General features: G+C 37.6%; 1 protein-coding gene across 1 annotated transcript in view; it reads left to right on the top strand.

Annotated features, from left to right (window-relative positions):
- Positions 1-20,501, top strand: part of CENPC (centromere protein C) — a 79,118-nt gene that overhangs the window by 29,489 nt on the left and 29,128 nt on the right. The window contains exons 9-10 of the mRNA XM_007454456.1: positions 12,903-13,094; positions 19,124-19,385. Of these exons, the coding sequence (XP_007454518.1) occupies positions 12,903-13,094; positions 19,124-19,385 (454 nt within the window). The remainder of the gene's footprint in view (positions 1-12,902; positions 13,095-19,123; positions 19,386-20,501) is intronic.

Genomic DNA, 20,501 nt, shown 5'->3' with positions numbered 1-20,501 from the left:
CTGTTGTGGCCTCTCCCATTGCGGAGCACAAGCTCCGGATGCGCAGGCTCAGCGGCCATGGCTCACAGGACCAACCTTTCCATGGCATGTGGGATCTTCCCCGACCGGGGCACGACCTCTGCATCGGCAGGCGGACTTTCAACCCCTGTGCCCCCAGGGAAGCCCTGTATCTTTTTTTTTTTTTTTTTTCGTAGATCCACATATAAGGGACGTTATATGATATTTGTCTTTGTCTGGCTTACTTTGCTTAGTATGATATTCTCTAGGTCCATCCATGTTGCTGCAAATGGCATTGTTTCATTCTTTTTTATGGCTGAGTAATATTCCATAGTGTATGTGTGTATACACACACACACACACACACATATTATACATCACACCTTCTTTATCCATTCATCTGTGGATGGACATTTAGGTTGCTTCCATGTCTTAGCTATAGTGAATAGTGCTGCAGTGAACATTGGGGTGCATGTATCTTTTCCAATTACAGTTTTCTCTGGATATATGCCCAAGAGTGGGATTGCAGATCATATGGTAACGCTATCTTTAGTTTTTTTTTTAACATATTTATTGGAGTATAATTGCTCTCTTTAGCTTTTTAAGGAACTTCCATACTGTACTCCACAGTGGCTGCACCAATTTACATTCCCACCAACAGGGTAGGAGGGTTCCTTTTCCTCCACACCCTCTCCAGCATTTGCTATTTGTAGACTTTTTTTTTTTTTTGCGGTACGTGGGCCTCTCACTGTTGTGGCCTCTCCCATTGCGGAGCACAGGCTCCGGACGCGCAGGCTCAGCGGCCATGGCTCACGGGCCCAGCTGCTCCGCGGCATGTGGGACCTTCCCGGACCAGGGCATGAACCCGTGTCCCCTGCATCGGCAGGTGGACTCTCAACCACTGCACCACCAGGGAAGCCCACTATTTGTAGACTTTTTGATGATGGCCATTCAGACTGGTGTGAGGTGATACCTCATTGTAGTTTTGATTTGCATTTCTCTAATAATTAACAGTGTTGAATATCTTTTCATGTGCCTCTTGGCCATCTGTATATCTTCCTTGGAGAAACGTCTGTTTAGATCTTCTGCCCATTTTTTGATTGAAGTTGTTTGTTTTTTTGATACTGAGCTTCATGAAGTGTTTGTATATTTTGGAGATTAATCTCTTGTTCGTTGCTTCGTTTCCAACCAAATATTTCCAATGGGGAAATATTTTCTCCCATTCTTTGGGTTGTCTTTTTGTTTTGTTTATGGTTTCCTTTACTGTGCAAAAGCTTTTAAGTTTAATTAGGTCCTATTTGTTTATTTTCGTCTTTATTTTCATTACTCTAGGAGGTGGATCCAAAAAGATATTGCTGTGATTTATGTCAAAGAGTGTCCTGCCTATGTTTTCCTCTAGGAGTTTCATAGTATCCAGTCTTACATTTAGGTCTGTAATCCATTTGAGTTTATTTTTGTGTATAGTGTTAAAAGAATGAAATTAGAACATTCTCTATCTGTGACTGACAAGTTTTCCCAGCACCACTTATTGAAGAGATGGTCTTTTCTGTATTGTATATCCTTGCCTCCTTTGTAAAATTAATTGACCATAGGTGCGTGGGTTTATTTCTGGGATTTTTGTCTTGTTCCATTGGTCTGTATGTCTGTTTTTGTTCCAGTACCATACTGTTTTGATTACTATAGCTTTGTAGTATAGTCTGAAGTCAAGGAGCCTGATTCTTCCAGCTCTGTTTGTCTTTCTCAAGGTTGCTTTGGCTATTCAGGGTCTTCTGTGTTTCCATACAAATGGTAAAATTTTTTATTCTGGTTCTGTGAAAAATGCCATTGGTAATTTGATAGGGATTGCGTTGACTCTATAGATTGCCTTGTGTAGGATAGTCATTTTGACAGTGTTGATTCTTCCAATCCAAGAACATGGTATATCTTTCCATCTGTTTGTGTCATCTTCGATTTCTTTGATCAGCATCTTATAGTTTTTGGAGTACAGGTCTTCTGCCTCATTAGGTGGTTTATTCCTAGGTATTTTATTCTTTTTGATGCAATGGTAAATGGGATAGTTTCCTTAATTTCTCTTTCTGATCTTTTGTTGTTAATGTATAGAAATGCAACAGATTTGTGTTTTAATTTTGTATTCTGCAACTTTACTGAATTCATTGATTAGCTCTAGTAGTTTTCTGGTAGTATCTTTAGGATTTTCTATATATAGTATCATGTCATCTGCAGACAGTGACAGTTTTCTTTCTTTCTTTCCAGTTTGGATTCCTTTTATTTCTTTTTGTTTCCTGATTGCTGTGGCTAAGACTTCCAAAACTATGTTGAATAAAAGTGGTGAGAACTGGCATCCTTGTCTCGTTCCTGATTTTAGAGGAAGTGCTTTCAGGTTTTCACTGTTGAGTATGATGTTGGCTGTGGGTTTGTCATATATGGCCTTTGTTATGTTGAGGAATGTTCCCTCTATGCCCACTTTCTGGAGAGTTTTTATCATAAATGTGTGTTGAAATATATCACTTTTTAAGTAATAGAGAGAAAAGGTATTTTTTACAGAAAGAATTTTCTCCAGAATAGTTAATGAAATAGAAAACACTTACCAAATGTAATTGCACTTCATGTGTGCATAATATAATTTAATCTTTCTCGACAATCCTATATGGTAGGAGATAACACTTAAAAGAAGTTAAATATTGGTCCAGGATCTGTCCCAACATAGAGCCCATATTTTCTCAGCTGTATCAAGAAGTTTTGAAATAAGTGAAAACGTTTTTGATGTTCAGATGGAAAAACTGTTATTTAATGGGGAAATTTTCTTGACCAACAATGTTTTTGTGCCTGCAGGTTCTAAATATACTATACTCTATTGTGGATATAGAGGGAAGAGAGACTATATTAAAGCACAATATTTAAGCTAGTTTTTAATTTAAAAAATTCCACTTTAATATAGTTACCACTCATTTATTTTAGCTTTCTTTTTGTATAGTCTATAACACAGACTTTATATCACCTGAAATAATAGTTGTCAGACTTCAATTTTGCCTGTATGTGCCTTTGCATATTTGAAAAATTCTGCTTAGAATAGAAGGAAAAGTGACCTATTTTGTGGCCCTTTTATAAATGTCAGACATGTACCACATCTTTTTTATTGGAATTATTCTTTTTTTTTTTGCTTATTTCAGTTTCTTGTTAGCAGTTCATTTTAAGGAAATACAACATGGAGAATCTGACTGAACTGAAGGTGATAGTTAACATTACAAGAAAGCATTTTTCTTGCTAGTTCTTTAAGTAGAACATGAATTCACAAAATTTGAAGGTACAAAATTTTGATTTATCTATAATTTCTTAGGAAAAAAACATTACATCAAGAAAGTGTACTTGCAAGATACTCTCTGAAACTATAAATGTTAAAGACTTATTGAGTACTTGCTATATATTGTACACTAATTTTCATGTATATTAAATTTTTCTTATCTAGGTTCATTAGTGAATATAGCATTCTGTATTAATTTTGTTTTGCTCTCATAACAACTTACTACATACTTAGTGGCTAAAAACAACACACATTTATTATCTTACCGTTCTGTGAGTCAGGAGTTTGAAATGGATTTTACTGGGGCAAAATCCAGGTGTTGACAAGGTTTTTTGTTCCTTTTTGGTGGTTCTAGGAGAGGATCTGTTTCCTTGCTTTTTCTACCTTCTTGAAATCACCTATGTTCCTTAAATCATGGCTCCCCTTTTACATCCTCAAAACCTGCAATGCCAGCCTTTTTATTGTTTCAAATTTCTCTTGCCTCTCTTCCATCATCCCATCTCTCTCCCTCTTACCACAGCTTTTAGGGATACATGTCATTAGATTGGGCCAACCTGGATAATCCAGGATAATCTCACTATTTTAAGGTTTATAACCTTAATCATATCTCTAAAGTCTCTTGCCACGTAAGATAATATTTTCACAGATTTTGTGATTAGGGTGGGTGCATCTTTAGGAGGCTGTTATTCTGCCAACCACATCAGTTTTCAAAGACTAAAAATAATGAGATAATTTAATTCCAAAGATATTTTACCCTGAGGATAATTTTCCTTTAGTTCACAAGCACTTGACATACTCTCGTAATGCCTAAACTGATGACCTGGATTGAGCAAATTAACTTTTCTACTTTTGTTGTCTCACAGGCTTCTCAAGCTGAACATGCTGGAAACTAAATTCCTCCAAACTTCTTCCTCCTCTCGTTTTCAGTATCTTCATAAATGGAGCCATAATAAATCTATTAGCTCAAGAAAGAAATCTGATTCATCTTTAGCTCCTGTTTTCTTTACCTAGCAAACCATATAAGTCAGTAAGTCTTTTGACTTCTTCCTAAGTAGCTTTCAAATCTGTTCTTTCTCTTCATTCCTCCTGCTACTCCCCTTAGCGAAACTAGAGTAATTTATTTCTTAGAGTATTGTAGCAGTTTATGCATATACCCTCTCACTTTTCTCTTCTTCTCCAGATTCCTCTCCTGGGTTGCTTTATAATGAAATTTTTCCAGTTCCATGAACAGACCACTTTCACAAGTGGGCCTTTAAATATGCTCTTCCTTTTTTTTTTTAATTAATTTATTTTTGGCTGCACTGGGTCTTTGTTGCTGCGCACACACTTTCTCTAGTTGTGGCGAACGGGGGCTACTCTTTGTTGCGGTGCATGGGCTTCTCACTGCCGTGGCTTCTTGTTGCGGAGCACGGGCTCTAGGTGCGTGGGCTTCAGTAGTTGTGGCTCGCGGGGTCTAGAGCGCAGGCTCAGTAGTGCTGGCACATGGGCTTAGTTGCTCCATGGAATGTGGGATCTTCCCAGACCAGGGCTTGAACCCGTATCCCCTACATTGGCAGGCGGATTCTTAACCACTGCGCCACCAGGGAAGCCCTCTTCCTTTTACTTAGAAAATTTTTCCTAAATATACTCTGGGTTCCTTACCAAACTTTGTACTCAATTTAAATATCACTTTACTTGATAATTATCCCTCAACCTGGTATGTTCCTATATTTGCTCTAATAGCACTCTTCATTTTCAGGCATATAATTACTTGCTGAATTTGGCTTGTACTCTAGAGTCTGGACTGAGAGCTCCATGAGAACAGGGACTATATCTGTCCTATTCCTAAAATAGCCCCCATTTCTTAGCCTTAGCATTTCTGTGGGTCACTGGAATATATAATCAACAGTGACAGAAGTATTACTCTATTTTGAATGAATATTTTTGCGGTGTTTATTTAAAAATGCCCACCATCAGAATCCTATTCCTGTACGTGTAAATATACAAAATTTTCTACAGTAGTCACCTCTTTTCTGGTTGTTTCCCTGCTTATGACATATGTCTCCCCAGTTCTAAGTCACCTCTCTTCACATTACCAGCTGTTTCATATATCAGCTTTATTTTCTGTATATGTTCCTTTTTTATTAGTTTTCTAAATTTGTTGTCATTCAGTTTTTAACCTTTCCTGATCTGGAACTGGATTCTGAAATGATGTTCTTAATTGGTTTGTTTTTTACTTTGTAAGATTTTTTTTCCCTATATCACTGTCTGAATAAATCTTTGATGATAGCATTTTCCCCCTCACATTCTTTTGCTTTAAATCATTATTCACATTAGTGTTTGAGTCAGTTCATGAACATGGACAATAATCTTTGTCATCATAAGCTCCTCTCACTTGTTAGAGCAGTTCCTGAGGATATTTCTGAGAAGCGTAAGGGAGGAACAAGAAGGGAAGAAATAGAAGAAAAGAAGTTGGAGAAGAGAGATGAGATTGGAGAGGGGCTGGAAAATGATGCTCATCAGTGAGGATTCTTGCTGTTGTACAAATAATTCCTTAAACTACTAATCACTGTCAACCATGTTGAAAGTTCTCATTCTTGCTTTAGTGTCTTGTAAGTTGACTCTTTATTATTTTCTATATCTCCTCCCTAAAAGATCTTATTTACTGACAAGGTTTACTTTGTGGTAACTCTTCTAATGTCTTCCATTATCATCACTTCGAAAGTATTGGTTGATACTACTAAGCATAATATTGGTAAAATAGATTATTTTCTTTTTTTAATTAAAATTTTTGTGCCTGGTTCAGTATAATTAAGGTGAATATACCTTATAAGCATGAATCAGTTCTCTTTTATCAGCATTTTATCCCAAATTTAAAGTATTGCCAAATCCCGTAACTTATTCTTAAAGTAAAATCAGAGAGTGATACTGCTCTAAGGGTTCATGACAGAATTTGGCTTATTTTATCCTTTATCCCTCTACTCCCCAATCAGATTTAACTGGGAGAATGACTAAAGCACCTAGAACAGTGCTTTTCATATTTGCATGTGCATTTGAATTCACTGAGGGTCTTGTTAAAATACTGATTAATAAACTGATTTAGTAGGTCTGGGGTGGGACCCAAGATTCTGTATTTGTAAACAGTCTCTTCCAGGTGATGCTGGTATAGCTGGTTTGTGAACCACATTTTTTTTTTTTTTTTTGTGAACCACATTTTGAGTATCAAAATTTAGATAGTATTTAAAATAGCTCGTGCTGGGTAGCAGTTTTGCCAATATCACTGCCTAGTGAAATATAGGCTTCAACCTGATTTCATTATTTTGATGCCTATTTATTGAGAGCCTGTGTACCAAACATAATGTTATAGGTAATAAAGATGACTAAGATGTAGTTTTCATTCTAGCCTAATTAAGCACCAGCTAACTTCTGATACTATAATATTCTGGTTCTCCATGTTCTTTGTTTGATTTCCTTCTGTGTCTTTTTATTGATAACTTTTTCTCATTTCATCTATAAATTTTGATGACGGTCTCTATATTTCCCAAGTTTAATAGTTTTCCTTCTGTTCTTCCTTTACATTCATACTTTGAGAACATTTTTTCTTTGCATTAGATATCAACTCTGTCTGAACTAGTTCCCCAAATTTACCTTCTTAGTGATAGCTCTAGTCTTGTATGTCCAGATTTCAATTCCTATTATGCTGTCGTTTCTTCTTTTTATTCTGTATAATTTAATACTTAATTATGTGGTTATATATGCCTGCTCTGTTGGCCTTATATACTATTTTCTGTTTGTTTTTTGTTTTTTTCTTCTAGTTTTATTGAGATATCATTGACATACAACACTATATAAGTTTAAAGTATACAGCATAATGATTTCAGTTACATACATCATGAAATGATTACCACAATAAGTTTAGTGAACATCTGTCATTTCATACAGATACAGAATTAAGAAAGTGGAAAAAAATTATTTTCCTTGTGATGAGAACTCTTTGGATTTATTCTCTTAACAACTGTCATACATAATGTACAGCAGTATTAATTATATTTATCATGTTGTACATTACATTTCTAGTAATTATTTGTTATAATTGGAAGTTTGTACCTTTTTTTTTTTTTTTTATGCGGTACGCGGGCCTCTCACTGTTGTGGCCTCTCCCGTTGCGGAGCACAGGCTCCGGACGCGCAGGCTCGGCGGCCAGGGCTCATGGGCCCAGCCTCTCCGCGGCATGTGGGATCTTCCCGGACCGGGGCACGAACCCGTGTTTGCTGCATTGGCAGGCGGACTCTCAACCACTGCGCCACCAGGGAAGCCCGGAAGTTTGTACCTTTTGATTGCCTTCATACAATTCTTCTTCCACCCCCACAACCTCTGATAACCACAGATCTGATGTATTTTTCTATGAGATTATTTGTTTTTGAAGTATAATTGACTACAACACTGTGTTCTTGTCACACAACATAATGATTCAGTATTTCTGTACATTTCAAGCTGATTGCCATGACACATCTAGTTAAGATCTGTCACCATACAAAGATGTTACATAGTTATTGATTATATTCCAACACCGTGTGTTTCATACCCATGACTCATTTATTTGCAGCTGGAACTTTGTACCTCTTAGTTTCCCTCCCCTATTTCTTTTCTTCCATATCCCCTCCACATGTTTGTGTTTTTATACTTGTTTTCTAGTCTCATAGCGCCGTGGTCAGAAATGTTGCTTAATATGATTGCAGTCTTCTTACGTTTACTGAGACTTGTTTTGTGGCCTACCGTGTGATCCATCCTGCAGAATGTTCCATGGGCACGCAAAATTTGGATGGAATGTTCTGTATATATCTTTTAATTACATCCGATTTAATATGTCATTTAAGACCAGTGTTTTCTTGTTAATTTTCTGTCTGGATGATCTGTCCATTGATGTAAGTGGGGTTTACAGTTCCCTACTATTATTTTTACTATCAGTTTCTCCCTTTATATTTGTTAGTATTTGCTTTATATATTTAAGTGCTCCAATGTTGTATGCATATATATTTACAATTGTTATATCTTCTTCTTGGATTGATCCCTTAATCATTATATAATGTCCTTCTTTGTTTCTTATTAGAGTTTTTGTTTTAAAGTCTGTTTTGTCTGAAATAAGTATTGCTACCCCAGCTTCCTTTTGATTTGCATGGAATACCTTTTTCCATTCCCTCACTTTCAGTCTGTGTGTGTCTTTAGATATGAAGTGAGTCTCTTGTAGGTAGCATCTATATGGGTCTTATTTTTCAGTCACTCTTATTTCTTTTGATTGGAGCATTTAGTCTATTTACATTTAAAGTAATTATTAATAGGTATTTATTTATTGCCATTTTGTTAATAGTTTTGTAGTTATTTTTTGTTCCTTCTTTTGCTCTCTTCCCTTGTGATTTGATGTCTACCTTTAGTGTTACGTTTGGATTCTTTTTTCCTTTTTGTGTATATGTCTGTTATGGCTTTTTGGCTTGTTTTTAACATGGAGTTTATATATAGCAGTCTATATGTATTACATGATTATTTTAAGTTGCTGATCTCTTAAGTTTGAACGCATTTTAACAACCCTGCATTTTACCCCCTATTTACCGTGCTTAAAATTTTTTGACATCATATATACATCATGTTTTATTTATCCCTTAACTACTATCCCATAACTACGTTATGGATATAGACGACTTACTACTTTTGTCCTTTAACCTTTCTACTAAGTTTATAAGTGGTTGATCTACTACCTTTCCTGTATATTTCCTTTACCAATGAGATTTTTCCTTTCATGATTTTTATATTCCTAGTTGTGACCTTTTCTACTTAAAGTCCCTTTAACACTTTTTTATAAACCTGGTTTCATGGTGCTGAACTCTTAGATTTTGCTTGTCAATAAAACTTCTGATCTCTCTTTCAAATCTGAATGATAGCCTTGCTGGATAATCTTGTTTGTAGGTTTTTTCCCTTTTGTCACTTTAAATATATTGTGCTACTCCCTTCTGGCCTGCAGAATTTCTGCTGAAAAGTCAGCCAGTAGCCTTATGGAAGTGCCCTTTTATGTAACTAGTTGCTTTTCCCTTGCTGCTCTTAATATTCTCTTTTTAATCTTTTTTTTTTTTTTGGCCATTTTATTTTTTTAAAAAATTTATTGACGTATAGTTGATTTACAGTGTTGTGTTAATTTCTGCTGTACAGCAAAGTGACTCAGTTATACATATATACATTCTTTCCATATTCTTTTCTATTATGGTTTATCACAGGATATTGAATATAGTTCCCTGTGCTATACAGTAAGACCTTGTTTATCCATCCTATGTGTAATAGTTTGCATCTGCTAATCCCAAGCTCCCAGTCCTTCCCTCCCCACTCCCCCTCCCTCTTGTCAGCCACAAGTCTGTTCTCTATGTCTGTGAGTCTATTTCTCTTTCATAGATATGTTCATTTGTGTTGTATTTTAGATTCACATAGAAGTGATATCATATGGTATTTGTCTTTCTCTTTCTGACTTCACTTAGTATGATAATCTCTAGGTCCATCCATATTGCTGCAGATGGCATTATTTCATTCTTTTTTATGACTAATATTCTATTCTGTGTATATATAACATCTTCTTTATCCATTCATCTTTCAGTGAACATTTAGGTTGTTTCCATGCCTTGGCTATTGTAAATAATGCTGCTATGAACATAGGGGTTCGTGTATCTTTTCTAATTAAACTATAATTGTTTGGGTATATGCCCAGGAGTGGAATTGCTGGGTCATGTGCCATTTTAATTTCATTGTGTGTTACTGTGGTCCTCTTTGGGTTGATCTTGTTTGGGACTCTCTGTGCTTCCTGAACCTGACCGTTTGTTTCTTTTACCTCATTAGGGAACTTTTCAGTTATTATGTCTTCAAATATGTTCTCTGCCCCTTTTCTCTCTTTTTCTGGGACCTGTTTTATAATGTGAGTGGTAGTACACTTGATGTTGTTGTCCCACGTATCTCTTAAACTGTCCTCATTTCTTTTTATTTTTTCTCTTCAGCTTGAATGATTTCCACTACTCTGTCTTCCAGTTCACTGATCCATACCTCTGTAGCATCTAATCTGCTGTTGATTCCTTCCAGTGTCTTTTTAGTTTTATTGTATTTCTTCATCTCTGTTTGGTTCTTCTTTATAATTTCTAAGTCTTTGTTAGAAACTTCTAATTTCTCACTGTGTTCATCCATTCTCCCTAGTTCTTTGAACATCTTTATTAAGATCATTATCTTGAACTTTTTATTGCGTAAATGGGTTAACTTCATTTCATTTAGTTCTTCTAGGGCTTTATCTTGTTCCTTTGTTTGGAACATATTCCTCTGTCACCTCATTTTGCCTAATTCTCTTTTTATTTCTATGTGTTTAGTAGGTTGGTTACAGTTCCAATCTTGGGGAAGTGGCCTTCCTTATGAGATGTCCAGTGGGTGCCCAGCAGTGACCTGCCCTCTGGTCATCAAAGCTATATGCTCTAGGGGTACCCTGTGTGGGCTGAGTTGGCCCTTCAGTTGTGGCAGGTTGATTACTGTGGGTGCACTGGTAGGCAGGCTTGCCCCCATCTGGTTGGTTTTCTGGCCCTGCATAATGTGGAGGCTGCTGGCTGCTGGTGGGCAGAGCCAGGTCCTGGGGTGGCTGGGTGTGGTGCTGGCGGTTTTGGAGCTAGTGTTGGCCTGCTGGTGTGTGGGGCTGTGGCTTGGGGAGGTGGTTCCTGGGGTTGATGTTGTCTGCTGGTGGGCAGGACCTGTTCCTGACATGGGTGACTATGAGGCCCAGGGTGTCCTGGAGCTGGTGTACATTCACTGGTGAGCAGAGCTGGGTCCTGGGATATTTGGCTGTAGAGCCCTGGGATTCCTTGAGCTGATGTCAGCCTGATGGTGGGTAGGGCTGAATCCTGGTGGTTGGCTGTGGGGTCCCAGGAGTCCAGGGGATAGTACTGGCTCACTGGTGAGTAAGGCTGGGTCCCCACTAGGCTAGCTTCTTGGCCTCGGGTGTCCCAGGACTGGCGCCAACCAGCGGGTGGGAGGATCTGGGTTCTGGCACTAATAAGCCAGAGAGAGGATTCCAAAATTGTGCTTGCCAACAGCAGTGTCCTTGTGATAGAACAAGCTCCCCAAAATGACTGCAACCAGTGTCTGTGTCCCCATGGTGAGCTCCAATTGCCTCCTGCCTCTCTGGGAGGGTCTCCAAGATCAGCAGGTGATTCTGACACAGGCTTCTTTCAAATTACTGCTTCTGCCCTGGGCCTTGGAGTATTTGAGATTTTTCCATTTTAATTACAGTGCCTTTGCCTGTTAAGAGTGGAGTATGTATTTTCTGTAGCCCTCAGGTTCTTGTGAAAGTAAGCCTCACTGGCCTTCAAAGCCAAACATTTGGTGGGGCTTGTCTTCCTGGTACAGGAACCCTAGTCAGGGGAGCCCAGTGTGGGGCTCAGACCTGTGGCTACCTGGAAAGAACCATGCAATTGTAATTATCCTGTTTGTAGGTTGCCCACCCTGGGTCTTGACTCTGCCTTATCTCTACCTGTCTTATTGTGGTTCCTTCTTTATATCTTTTGTTGTGGGTGGTCTTTTCTGCTGGCCTTCACATTGTTCTCATCAATAGTTGCTCTGTAAATAGTTGTAAATTTAGTGTGCCTGTGGGAGGAGGTGAGCTCAGGGTCTTCCTACTCCACCATCTTGGCCACTGCCCCTGGTCTTATATACTTTTATGCAGTTCATTTACTCTATGAGTTTCCTACTTGCTATGATTCTAACTTCTTCTTTGGATCTCATAGAAATTTTTGTGTCAGAAACTCAAAAATGCTGGTTTCTTGATCTACTCCTTGGTCAAGAAAATTTTTCATTACATCTACTAACATTTAATGTTTTAAATCTTCTGAAAAAAAGAAAATTTCCATTTTTAAACTCATTTTGGTGGTTGTACATCTTTTAGATGCAATATTTGTATTAAAATAGATTCTATTTCTCTGATTTCCCCTTCTTCCTGGTTGTCAGTCTCAAAAACAAAACTAGAATTTATCTGTCCCTTTTCTTAGATCTTTTCTTATCTACCTGCTTGTGTAGTAAAATGAAGTTACTATTGATGCCAAACCTTTTCATTAGCTTTTTGTTGCTTGCCATATTCATTGTTTTAAAAATTCTTTTTCCTCTTTAAATTCTGTTTAAAGAAACAATCTTTTTTCCTTTATATAAGAAAGATCTCTTTATTGAGAACTTCCTTAAAATATTCTCTTCCATAAATTAGATTGACAAAAATCATGAATTATTTTAAAAAAGAAAAGCAGTAGTTAACCTTTTTTAACATGGGACTTTAGTAGTGGAAGGAGTCATATATTTCATTTTTCCTTTTCAAAGTATACTTTTTTTTTTTTGATTCAGGAGTATATGTTAGTTATCAAGTGATGTGAAAAGTTTGCATTTAACTGAGAGAAAGTTGTAGATTTTATTGAGAACCTGTGACTTTTAAAAAATAGAGATGAAAAGAAGCCCACAGAATAAATTTAAGAAGTTCCTGTAATTGAGAGGTTTTTTTTATAATCTGCTCTGGTTTTCTGAATATTCTTTGGTGCAGTAGATTTTGAATTGTTTTTATTCTTTATTTTAGGAAGCAAGAAAGGTAGCACCAATGTTCCTCATGCAGAGAATCAGAAAAAAGATAAGGAACGCAAAAAGAAGTGTTTTTCAGATGGGTCCAAGAAGATCAAAATTGTACCTGAAGAATTGACTGCAACTGTCACAAGAAGTCGAAGAATTTCCAGACATCCATCTAATTGGTGGGTGGTAAAATCAGAGCAGAGTAAGTATTTTTATTTAAGTTATGTTCATTCTATAAGAGCCTCTATGTTTGATTTATACTCCCATTCTCTTGAGAAAAATCTCATGAGGAAAAATTTAAATTGGATTATCAATAGAAATATTAAATCAATTAATTATAAAGATATTTATGAGGCTTTATCATATACAGTATTCTAGATATAGGGATACAGCTGTGGAAGAATAAAATCAAAAATGAAAAATTACTGCTCTTTTAGGACTTACATTCTACTGGAGGAAGATCAACAATATAGATATATAATTCATTCAGTGATGGGTAATTGAGAAAAACAAGGCACATAAAGGTTAGAGTTGGGAAGTAAATGGCAGAGCGGGGAGTAGATAGGAGAATGGAGCAGAATATTGTTTTTGTAAAAGGTAGCAGTAAGAGTTGATTAGGATCTTTCAGAGCACATATATGAATAAAGTGAAGGAGAGAGCCATGTAAATAATTTGGTGTGGAGCATTCCAGACCAAGGGAACAGTATTAGTATAATAAAAGTACTGATGGACCATGCTGGAAAAGCTTGAGGAATGTCAGAAAGTCAGTATGGCTGAAGAAGAGAGTAAGCCAGGGCAGATGAAGTCAGAGAAGCAGGCTGTGATAATGAGTTTAGACAAAGTGTATTGGGAAGCTGCTGGACAATTTTAAGCAATAAAGTGACTTGATTGACTTATCTTTTAAAAGGATTATTTTTACTGCAATGTAGGGAGGGAACTAGGACTGGGCAAAAATGGAAGCATGGAGAGTAGTTAGGAGGTGGTTGGAGGGAAGAGAATGGAAATGGTTGGATTCAGGATATTTTTGAAGGTAAGTCACAGAAAGTACTGATGAATTGGAGTGAGAGCTGGCTTCAAGGATGATTCAGATTTTTCTGCCTGGACAAGCAGAAGAATGGATCTACTGTTTGCTGAGGTGAGGAAAGGTTTACTGAGATGAGGAAAGATATGAGAGAAGCAGATTTGGGAAGGATATCAAGATTTTAGGTTGTAATATGTTAATTAGATATCGAAGTAGATATATTGAGGAGATAGCTTGATAAAATGAGTCTAAAGTTGGGGGGAAAGATCTGGGAGGACATACAATTAGGGAGTTATCAGTATAGAGGTGATCATTAAAACTGCAGGACTACTTGAAATCATCTAGTAATAGACTATACTTGGAGAAGAAAGAAAGCTAATAATTGAGTCCTGGGAGACTCCAATGTTAGGAGTAGGGAAGAGAAAGGAAGATCCATCAAAAGGACTGAAAAGGAGCAGTTAGTGAGGTTAAAGGAAAATGAGGAGAACTTAGGGTTATGGAAGTGAAGTAATGAAAGCATTTTAAGTATTGGGTGATGAACTATTTTAAATACTGCTCATGGCCTGAATTAGATGAGAGCTAAGAATTGACAATATGGTTTTGGCAACATGGAGGTTGTTGGTCACCTTGATAAAAATTGTTTCTGTAGAATGATGAGACCAAAAGCCTGACTGGAGGTGGGGTTCAAGGGAGTGTAGGAAGTGAGGTAGGAAAGACAGTAAGATAAAGGGACATAGCAGATGTGGGGTCAAGGGAAGGTGTCTCTCTCTCTTTTAATATGCAAGATACTACTACATCAGCTTATCTGCTCATTAAAACGACCTTGTAGAAAGGTAGAGGATAAATATAGGATCATAGTCCTTGTGTAGGCAAGGAGTAGGGTGTGGTCCAGTCCATAGTAAAAGGGTTAGCTCTAGACAGGAGCAAGGGCAGTATATCATATAAAAGAGGAAAGGCAGGGTATATGGCGACACTTAGAAATAGGTTGGTAGAGTTGATGGTGCGAAGGTAAATGTTGGGCAGTGGAGACATTGAATAATATCCTCCAAACTGAGAAGGAACTTTGAGACTGAAAAACCAGGCAACTCCGTAAAGTACAATTATGAATTTTATTTTGGTTGTAAAGGCAGGATCAGGTGGTTGATGATCTAGAGGCATTCGCAGCTGCACTCTGCACAGCCAAAAGGGGTACAGGGGGATTTAAAGGGGCCAGAGCTAAAAATAGATTCTGACTACTAGCGAGAAGCACATCTGCACAGATAGGAACCAGGGCTTTTTCTCCCCTCCGAGGGTCTCATTTAACCATCTGAGTCAGTAAAGGCATTCTTCCAGTTTTCATATCAGATTAAGGCAAGGATAAAAGTTGATAGGGAACATATCTGGCTTGGGCATATTCCTTTTGAGGAGGCTAAAGCTCAGTCACATTGCGGGGAATGGGGATGGGACTGTGGGACTAAGAAGGAACTGACAAAATGGAGTCAGTGTAGTTCAGCCACACAGTGAAGATTTACTCTTCTGAACATTTTTGTTTTCTCAGTGGAATAGTAAGCAGGGTCATCAGGTAAAAGTGAAGTGGGAAAGGTGATAATGGATGTCTGAAGTTACCTTGTAGTGATAGGATACAAAGCAAAATCAGCAGAGAAAAGTTACATGGACAAAGTCTGAAGGAAATCGTGTGCAAGCTTCCAAGAGTCTTCTCCCAGTGCATTCATACAGGAGGCACTTAGTTCCTCTAGTTTTGACAAGTTTGTAAAATGTTGTTTATCAAGGAAGCTCATTAGAGATTTAGTGCCCAAGATTTTATTGGCGATGGTCACCTAGGCACCCTGTGCTAGGCACCGTGTGCCTAGCGTGTCCTAAAATTCCAGGCTCCCTGAAGGAAAAGCAATTATTCGTCATAAACCATATTTTTTGCACAAGCAGTTTAGGCACACTAAACCACATTTACCAGTTATGAAATGATGGGAACCCTCCTGAAATTCAAGTGCCTACATGCTACCCAAGGGCTAAGGGCTAACTTTGTAAGCAGGCCTTTCAAAGGATCCTTGGATTTCTGTATAATATGAAACATTTATTGTTTTGGTAGAATTTTTTAAAGGAGATGATCATGGAAAGATTGGTATATGGTAAGGTAACATTTACATATGTAGATACTATTGACTGGGGCATTTAAATCAGTAAGTGAGAGACTAGTACATACGTGGCACTGTATCTGTGAGGTCTTGTTGCTATGAATTATTGAATTGTAATCCAGTAAGAAATGTTTATTCTGTTGCAGCTGTTCTTGGATTTTTGAGTTAGATATGAGTTCAAATTATGATTCCTCCTCTTTGAGATTACTTTTTTTCAGTTTCTCACTCTGTAAAATGTGATTCCAGTACTTCCACCTCATTAAGTTGTTATAAGTATTAAATGGCATATACTTAGTATTAAAATGTTAACTACCACTGTTACTCCTATGGAGAACTCATCTTTTTGCCCTACGTTGCTGGAAACTACTATGGTCAATGAACATGTAAATATATGGATTAATAAAAATCTTACAGAGCTTGGATAAGCATGCTGGAACTCCAAAATTTACCAAAAAAAGACCTGAAACGTATCAGTCCTGATACGTTGGGTTGCTGATCAAGTAGGGAGTCACAGAAGTGGAGGAATGCTTACAGATCACCAAACTCCTTCATCTGATGGAAGAAGAAACTAAGTCTGAAGCATAGAAAAGCAACATAAGTTCCCCCTAAGGTTATAGACCTTTGTGCTAGAATTGGAAAATAATGGAACCCAGATTTCTTGACTCTTGATCTACTGCCTGTAGTGTACATGTGACCCTCCTGCTTTTTCATATATGTTGAGAAACATTTATTGAGTTTCCACTGTGAGGCAGGAATGGTGTTAGGCTGGGCCAGGTCTAGATGAGGCAAATGAGCAACCTAGAATGGGAAATTTAAGGAGACACTTGGTCTTAGGGTTGTGTGAGTGACTTGGAGTAAACACCTTTTTAAATTTTCCACCCTAGTTAGAATTTTTATTTTTTCCTTATGAGAACTTTTAAGATATACTCTCTGATAATCATTTTGCAATATATACATATATTAATTATTGTATTCTGTACCTTAAACTTGTACAGTGTTAATATGTCAATTTTCTCCCAGTAGAACTGGGAAAAAATTTTTTTCTACCCTAGGCTACTCTTGCTTCACCATAATCCTGCCCTTGCTGTTAGGCATGAGGAATTTAAAGATAGGTAAAACATCAATCTTGGTCTTAAGGATTGCCAGTCTGCTGGAAGAGGATGATAAGTAAACAATCAGATGTATGATAAACATTGTCAAAGGACTGAGAAAAAACTACCTAATTTAGCCTTGGGAATTAGAGAAGACTTCCTGAAGATTGGATTAGGAGTCAGCTAAGTGATTGGGTGTGGTGAGGAAAAAGGATGGAATGTTTCAAGCAGAAGTAGCATGTGTAGAGATCTGGAGCTGAGAGCTTGATCTTTTAAGTTGTTTCATTAGAATTATCTGGAGGAGTTGTTAAAACACAAATTATAGGACTGTACTCTGAAAGTTTTGAGTTAGTAGGTCTGAGGTAAGACCTGAGAATTTGCGTTTCAAACAGATTCCCAAGTGATGCTGATCTGCTGCTGGTCTAGGGACTATTTAAGATCAATGCTTTGGAGAAATGCAAATAGTTCAGTACTGCTGCCTTTTTTTTTTTTTTTTTTGCGGTACACGGGCCTCTCACTGTTGTGGCCTCTTCTGTTGCGGAGCACAGGCTCCGGATGCACAGGCCCAACAGCCATGGCCCACGGACCCAGCCGCTCCACAGCATGTGGGATCCTCCTGGACCGGTGCACGAACCCGTGTCCCCTGCATCGGCAGGCAGACTCTCAACCACTGCACCACCAGGGAAGGCCCTACTGCCTTTATTTTTGATTTGTCTGTTTGGAGGAGAGTGCTGAGAGTTACGATTAATGAAATAAGCACTCTAGATGTAGTAATAAATTAGAATTGAAAATATTTAGACTTGATCCTTAAGCTATAGGTAATCACGAAAAGATTTTAACCAGGATTGTAATGATTCAGTTTGTGTTTTCCAAGGATGATCCTTGAAGCAGTGTGAAGGATGGATTGAAGAATAGCAAGGCTAGAGAAAGGAGATCAGTTAAGAGGCTGTTTTAATGATCCAGATAAGAAATGATAAAAGTCCCTGCTAGGGCTTCCCTGGTGGCGCAGTAGTTGAGAGTCCGCCTGCCGATGCAGGGGACACGGATTCGTGCCCCGGTCCGGGAAGATCCCACATGCCGCGGAGCGGCTGGGCCAGTGAGCCATGGCCGCTGAGCCTGCGCGTCCGGAGCCTGTGCTCCGCAACGGGAGAGGCCTGCGTACCGGGTTGGGGGGCGGGGGAAGGCCCTGCTAATGGCAGGTAGCAGAGCTTAAAAGAAGAGGATTTGAGAGACATTAAAAAAAACAGTAAAATGACAGGATTTAGGGATTGCTTGTGGATAGGTCCAGGAGTCTTGGATGACTCAGATTTCTGATTTAGGCATCTGGGTAGTTAGTTATACTTTTCATTAAGATAGGAAATAAAACCAGAGTGGCAGATTTGGGGGAGAGTGATAGGTGAATATTATAGATATCAGCATGTAGATAGTAATTAAAGTTATGGGTTGATAGGTCCCTCAGAGAAGGTACATAGAGTGAGAAGATGAAGCTGGGACCTTGGGGAAATACCAGGATCTTAAGGATGACTAGAAGAGTAGTGGGCAGAGCCAGAGAGGATGGTTTTGGAAACTTGTGATAAATTTAAAAGGTTTGGTACGTGTATCTATAAATTGAGGAGCTGCGTAGTTTATGCATTTAACTTGAAAACAAATATAGCCTATGAGGGACTTCCCTGGCAGTCCAGTGGTTGAGACTTTGCCTTCCAGCGTAGGGGCTGCGGGTTCGATCCCTGGTCGAGGAGCTAAGATCCCACATGCCTCAGGGCCAAAAAAACCAAAACATAAAACAGAAGCAATATTGTAACAAATTCAATAAAGACTTTAAAAATGGTCCACATCAGAAAAAATCTTAAAAAAAAAAGAAAACAAATATAGCCTATGAGATTGGGGTGTGTATGTGTTTACATGTAAAATATAAATCATGTTGGTATTTTAGTGAGCCAAATAATCAAACATTATACTAACTTTAGGTTATCATTTAATCCTTTAGGTCCTTTTTCTAGCAATTCTTCAGTAAGAAGTGAATTGTCATTGTATCATAACAGTAAACAAAAACCTGCTGGAAAAACAAACCAGTCATCTAAGAATACTGGGAAAAAAACCATTCCATTTAAAAGGCAGAAGAGAGCTGATGAAGGCAGCTCAAGAACACAGAAGGTTTTAAATGCTAAAGATTCCAGTTGTTCCCAGAATAAGTCATTGGAAAGTGGTGAAGCAGACCCAGCTGAGAAGAAAAACCTTAATCCTTCTAGGTAATAATGTCTCTTATGTGTACAATGCAGTTATTTTTGTTTGGCATTTAATAATTTGTCTATGTTATTTAATCATTTATATAGAGGCAGTGTTAGCATAAAGGAGTCTGCAGTCTGACAGACCTGCTAGTAAATCCACGCTCTGCCATTAGCTGGGTGACACCTCAGGCAAAATAGTACTCTGAATGTTTCCTCATATTAAAATGGGGAATAATATATAGCACATGGGGTGTGAGTGATAAATTTAATAAGGTAAGCATTATTGTCGCCTAACGATCCCTTTTTTAAAATTGTGATAAAAACATAACAAAATTTATCATCTTAATCACTTTTAAGTGTATCATTTGAGTTGCTTTCTTTTAGATGAGGTTAATGTAATTACAATAATCAGGAATACATCTTAATTCTTTTCCCCATAAGATGATTAGTTAACATATTTTAGTGCTTACTGTGTATCAAGTATTCACTAGATGCTTTCAGTAAATTCTCATCAGTCCTGACAACCTACTGAGGTAGGTATTGTTCTTACACATTTTTGCTTTTTGATAGAGCATTCACTCATTCATTCATTAAAAAAATACTTAATACATATTATGTGTGAGAAACTGCAGGTGGTGGGGAGGTATTGAAATAAATGATAGAGTGCTCTAAAATACATTAGTGTATGTCATTATAGTGCATACTATCTAAACAGTTCATTGAGTAGTGAACTTCCCCCCACTGATTTGTAATGCCCTCTCTGTCTTATATCAGACTTCCATATTTATATTAGCTTGTTCCTTAATATCATTTGATTTTCATTAAGAATCTTAAGAGGTCGATAGGACAGGTGTTAGCTCTATTTTTACATATGAAGAAGGTACACTTAGGTTAAATAAATAGTGTGTCATTGGATATGTAGGTCTTTTATTAGTCCAACTGTTTTTACTTGAATGTATTAATAGTGATAAATCACTGTTTTATTAAACAAAGCAGATAAGCCTTAGCTATGGGTTGAGAGAAATACTAAGGTATAAAAATTGAGTTTTTATGTTGAGTTTCTGAATTTGAGCTAGTACCCCTAAAACAAATCTTACCTTATGCACAGTGAGAAGGAGTTAGTCTAATGAGAAATAT

The sequence above is a fragment of the Lipotes vexillifer genome, unplaced genomic scaffold (assembly GCF_000442215.2).
Source record: "Lipotes vexillifer unplaced genomic scaffold, Lipotes_vexillifer_v1.1 scaffold1478, whole genome shotgun sequence".
NCBI lineage: Eukaryota > Metazoa > Chordata > Mammalia > Artiodactyla > Lipotidae > Lipotes > Lipotes vexillifer.
The sequence above is the reverse complement of the archived record's forward strand: the minus strand, read 5'-3'. Positions and strand labels throughout refer to the sequence as shown.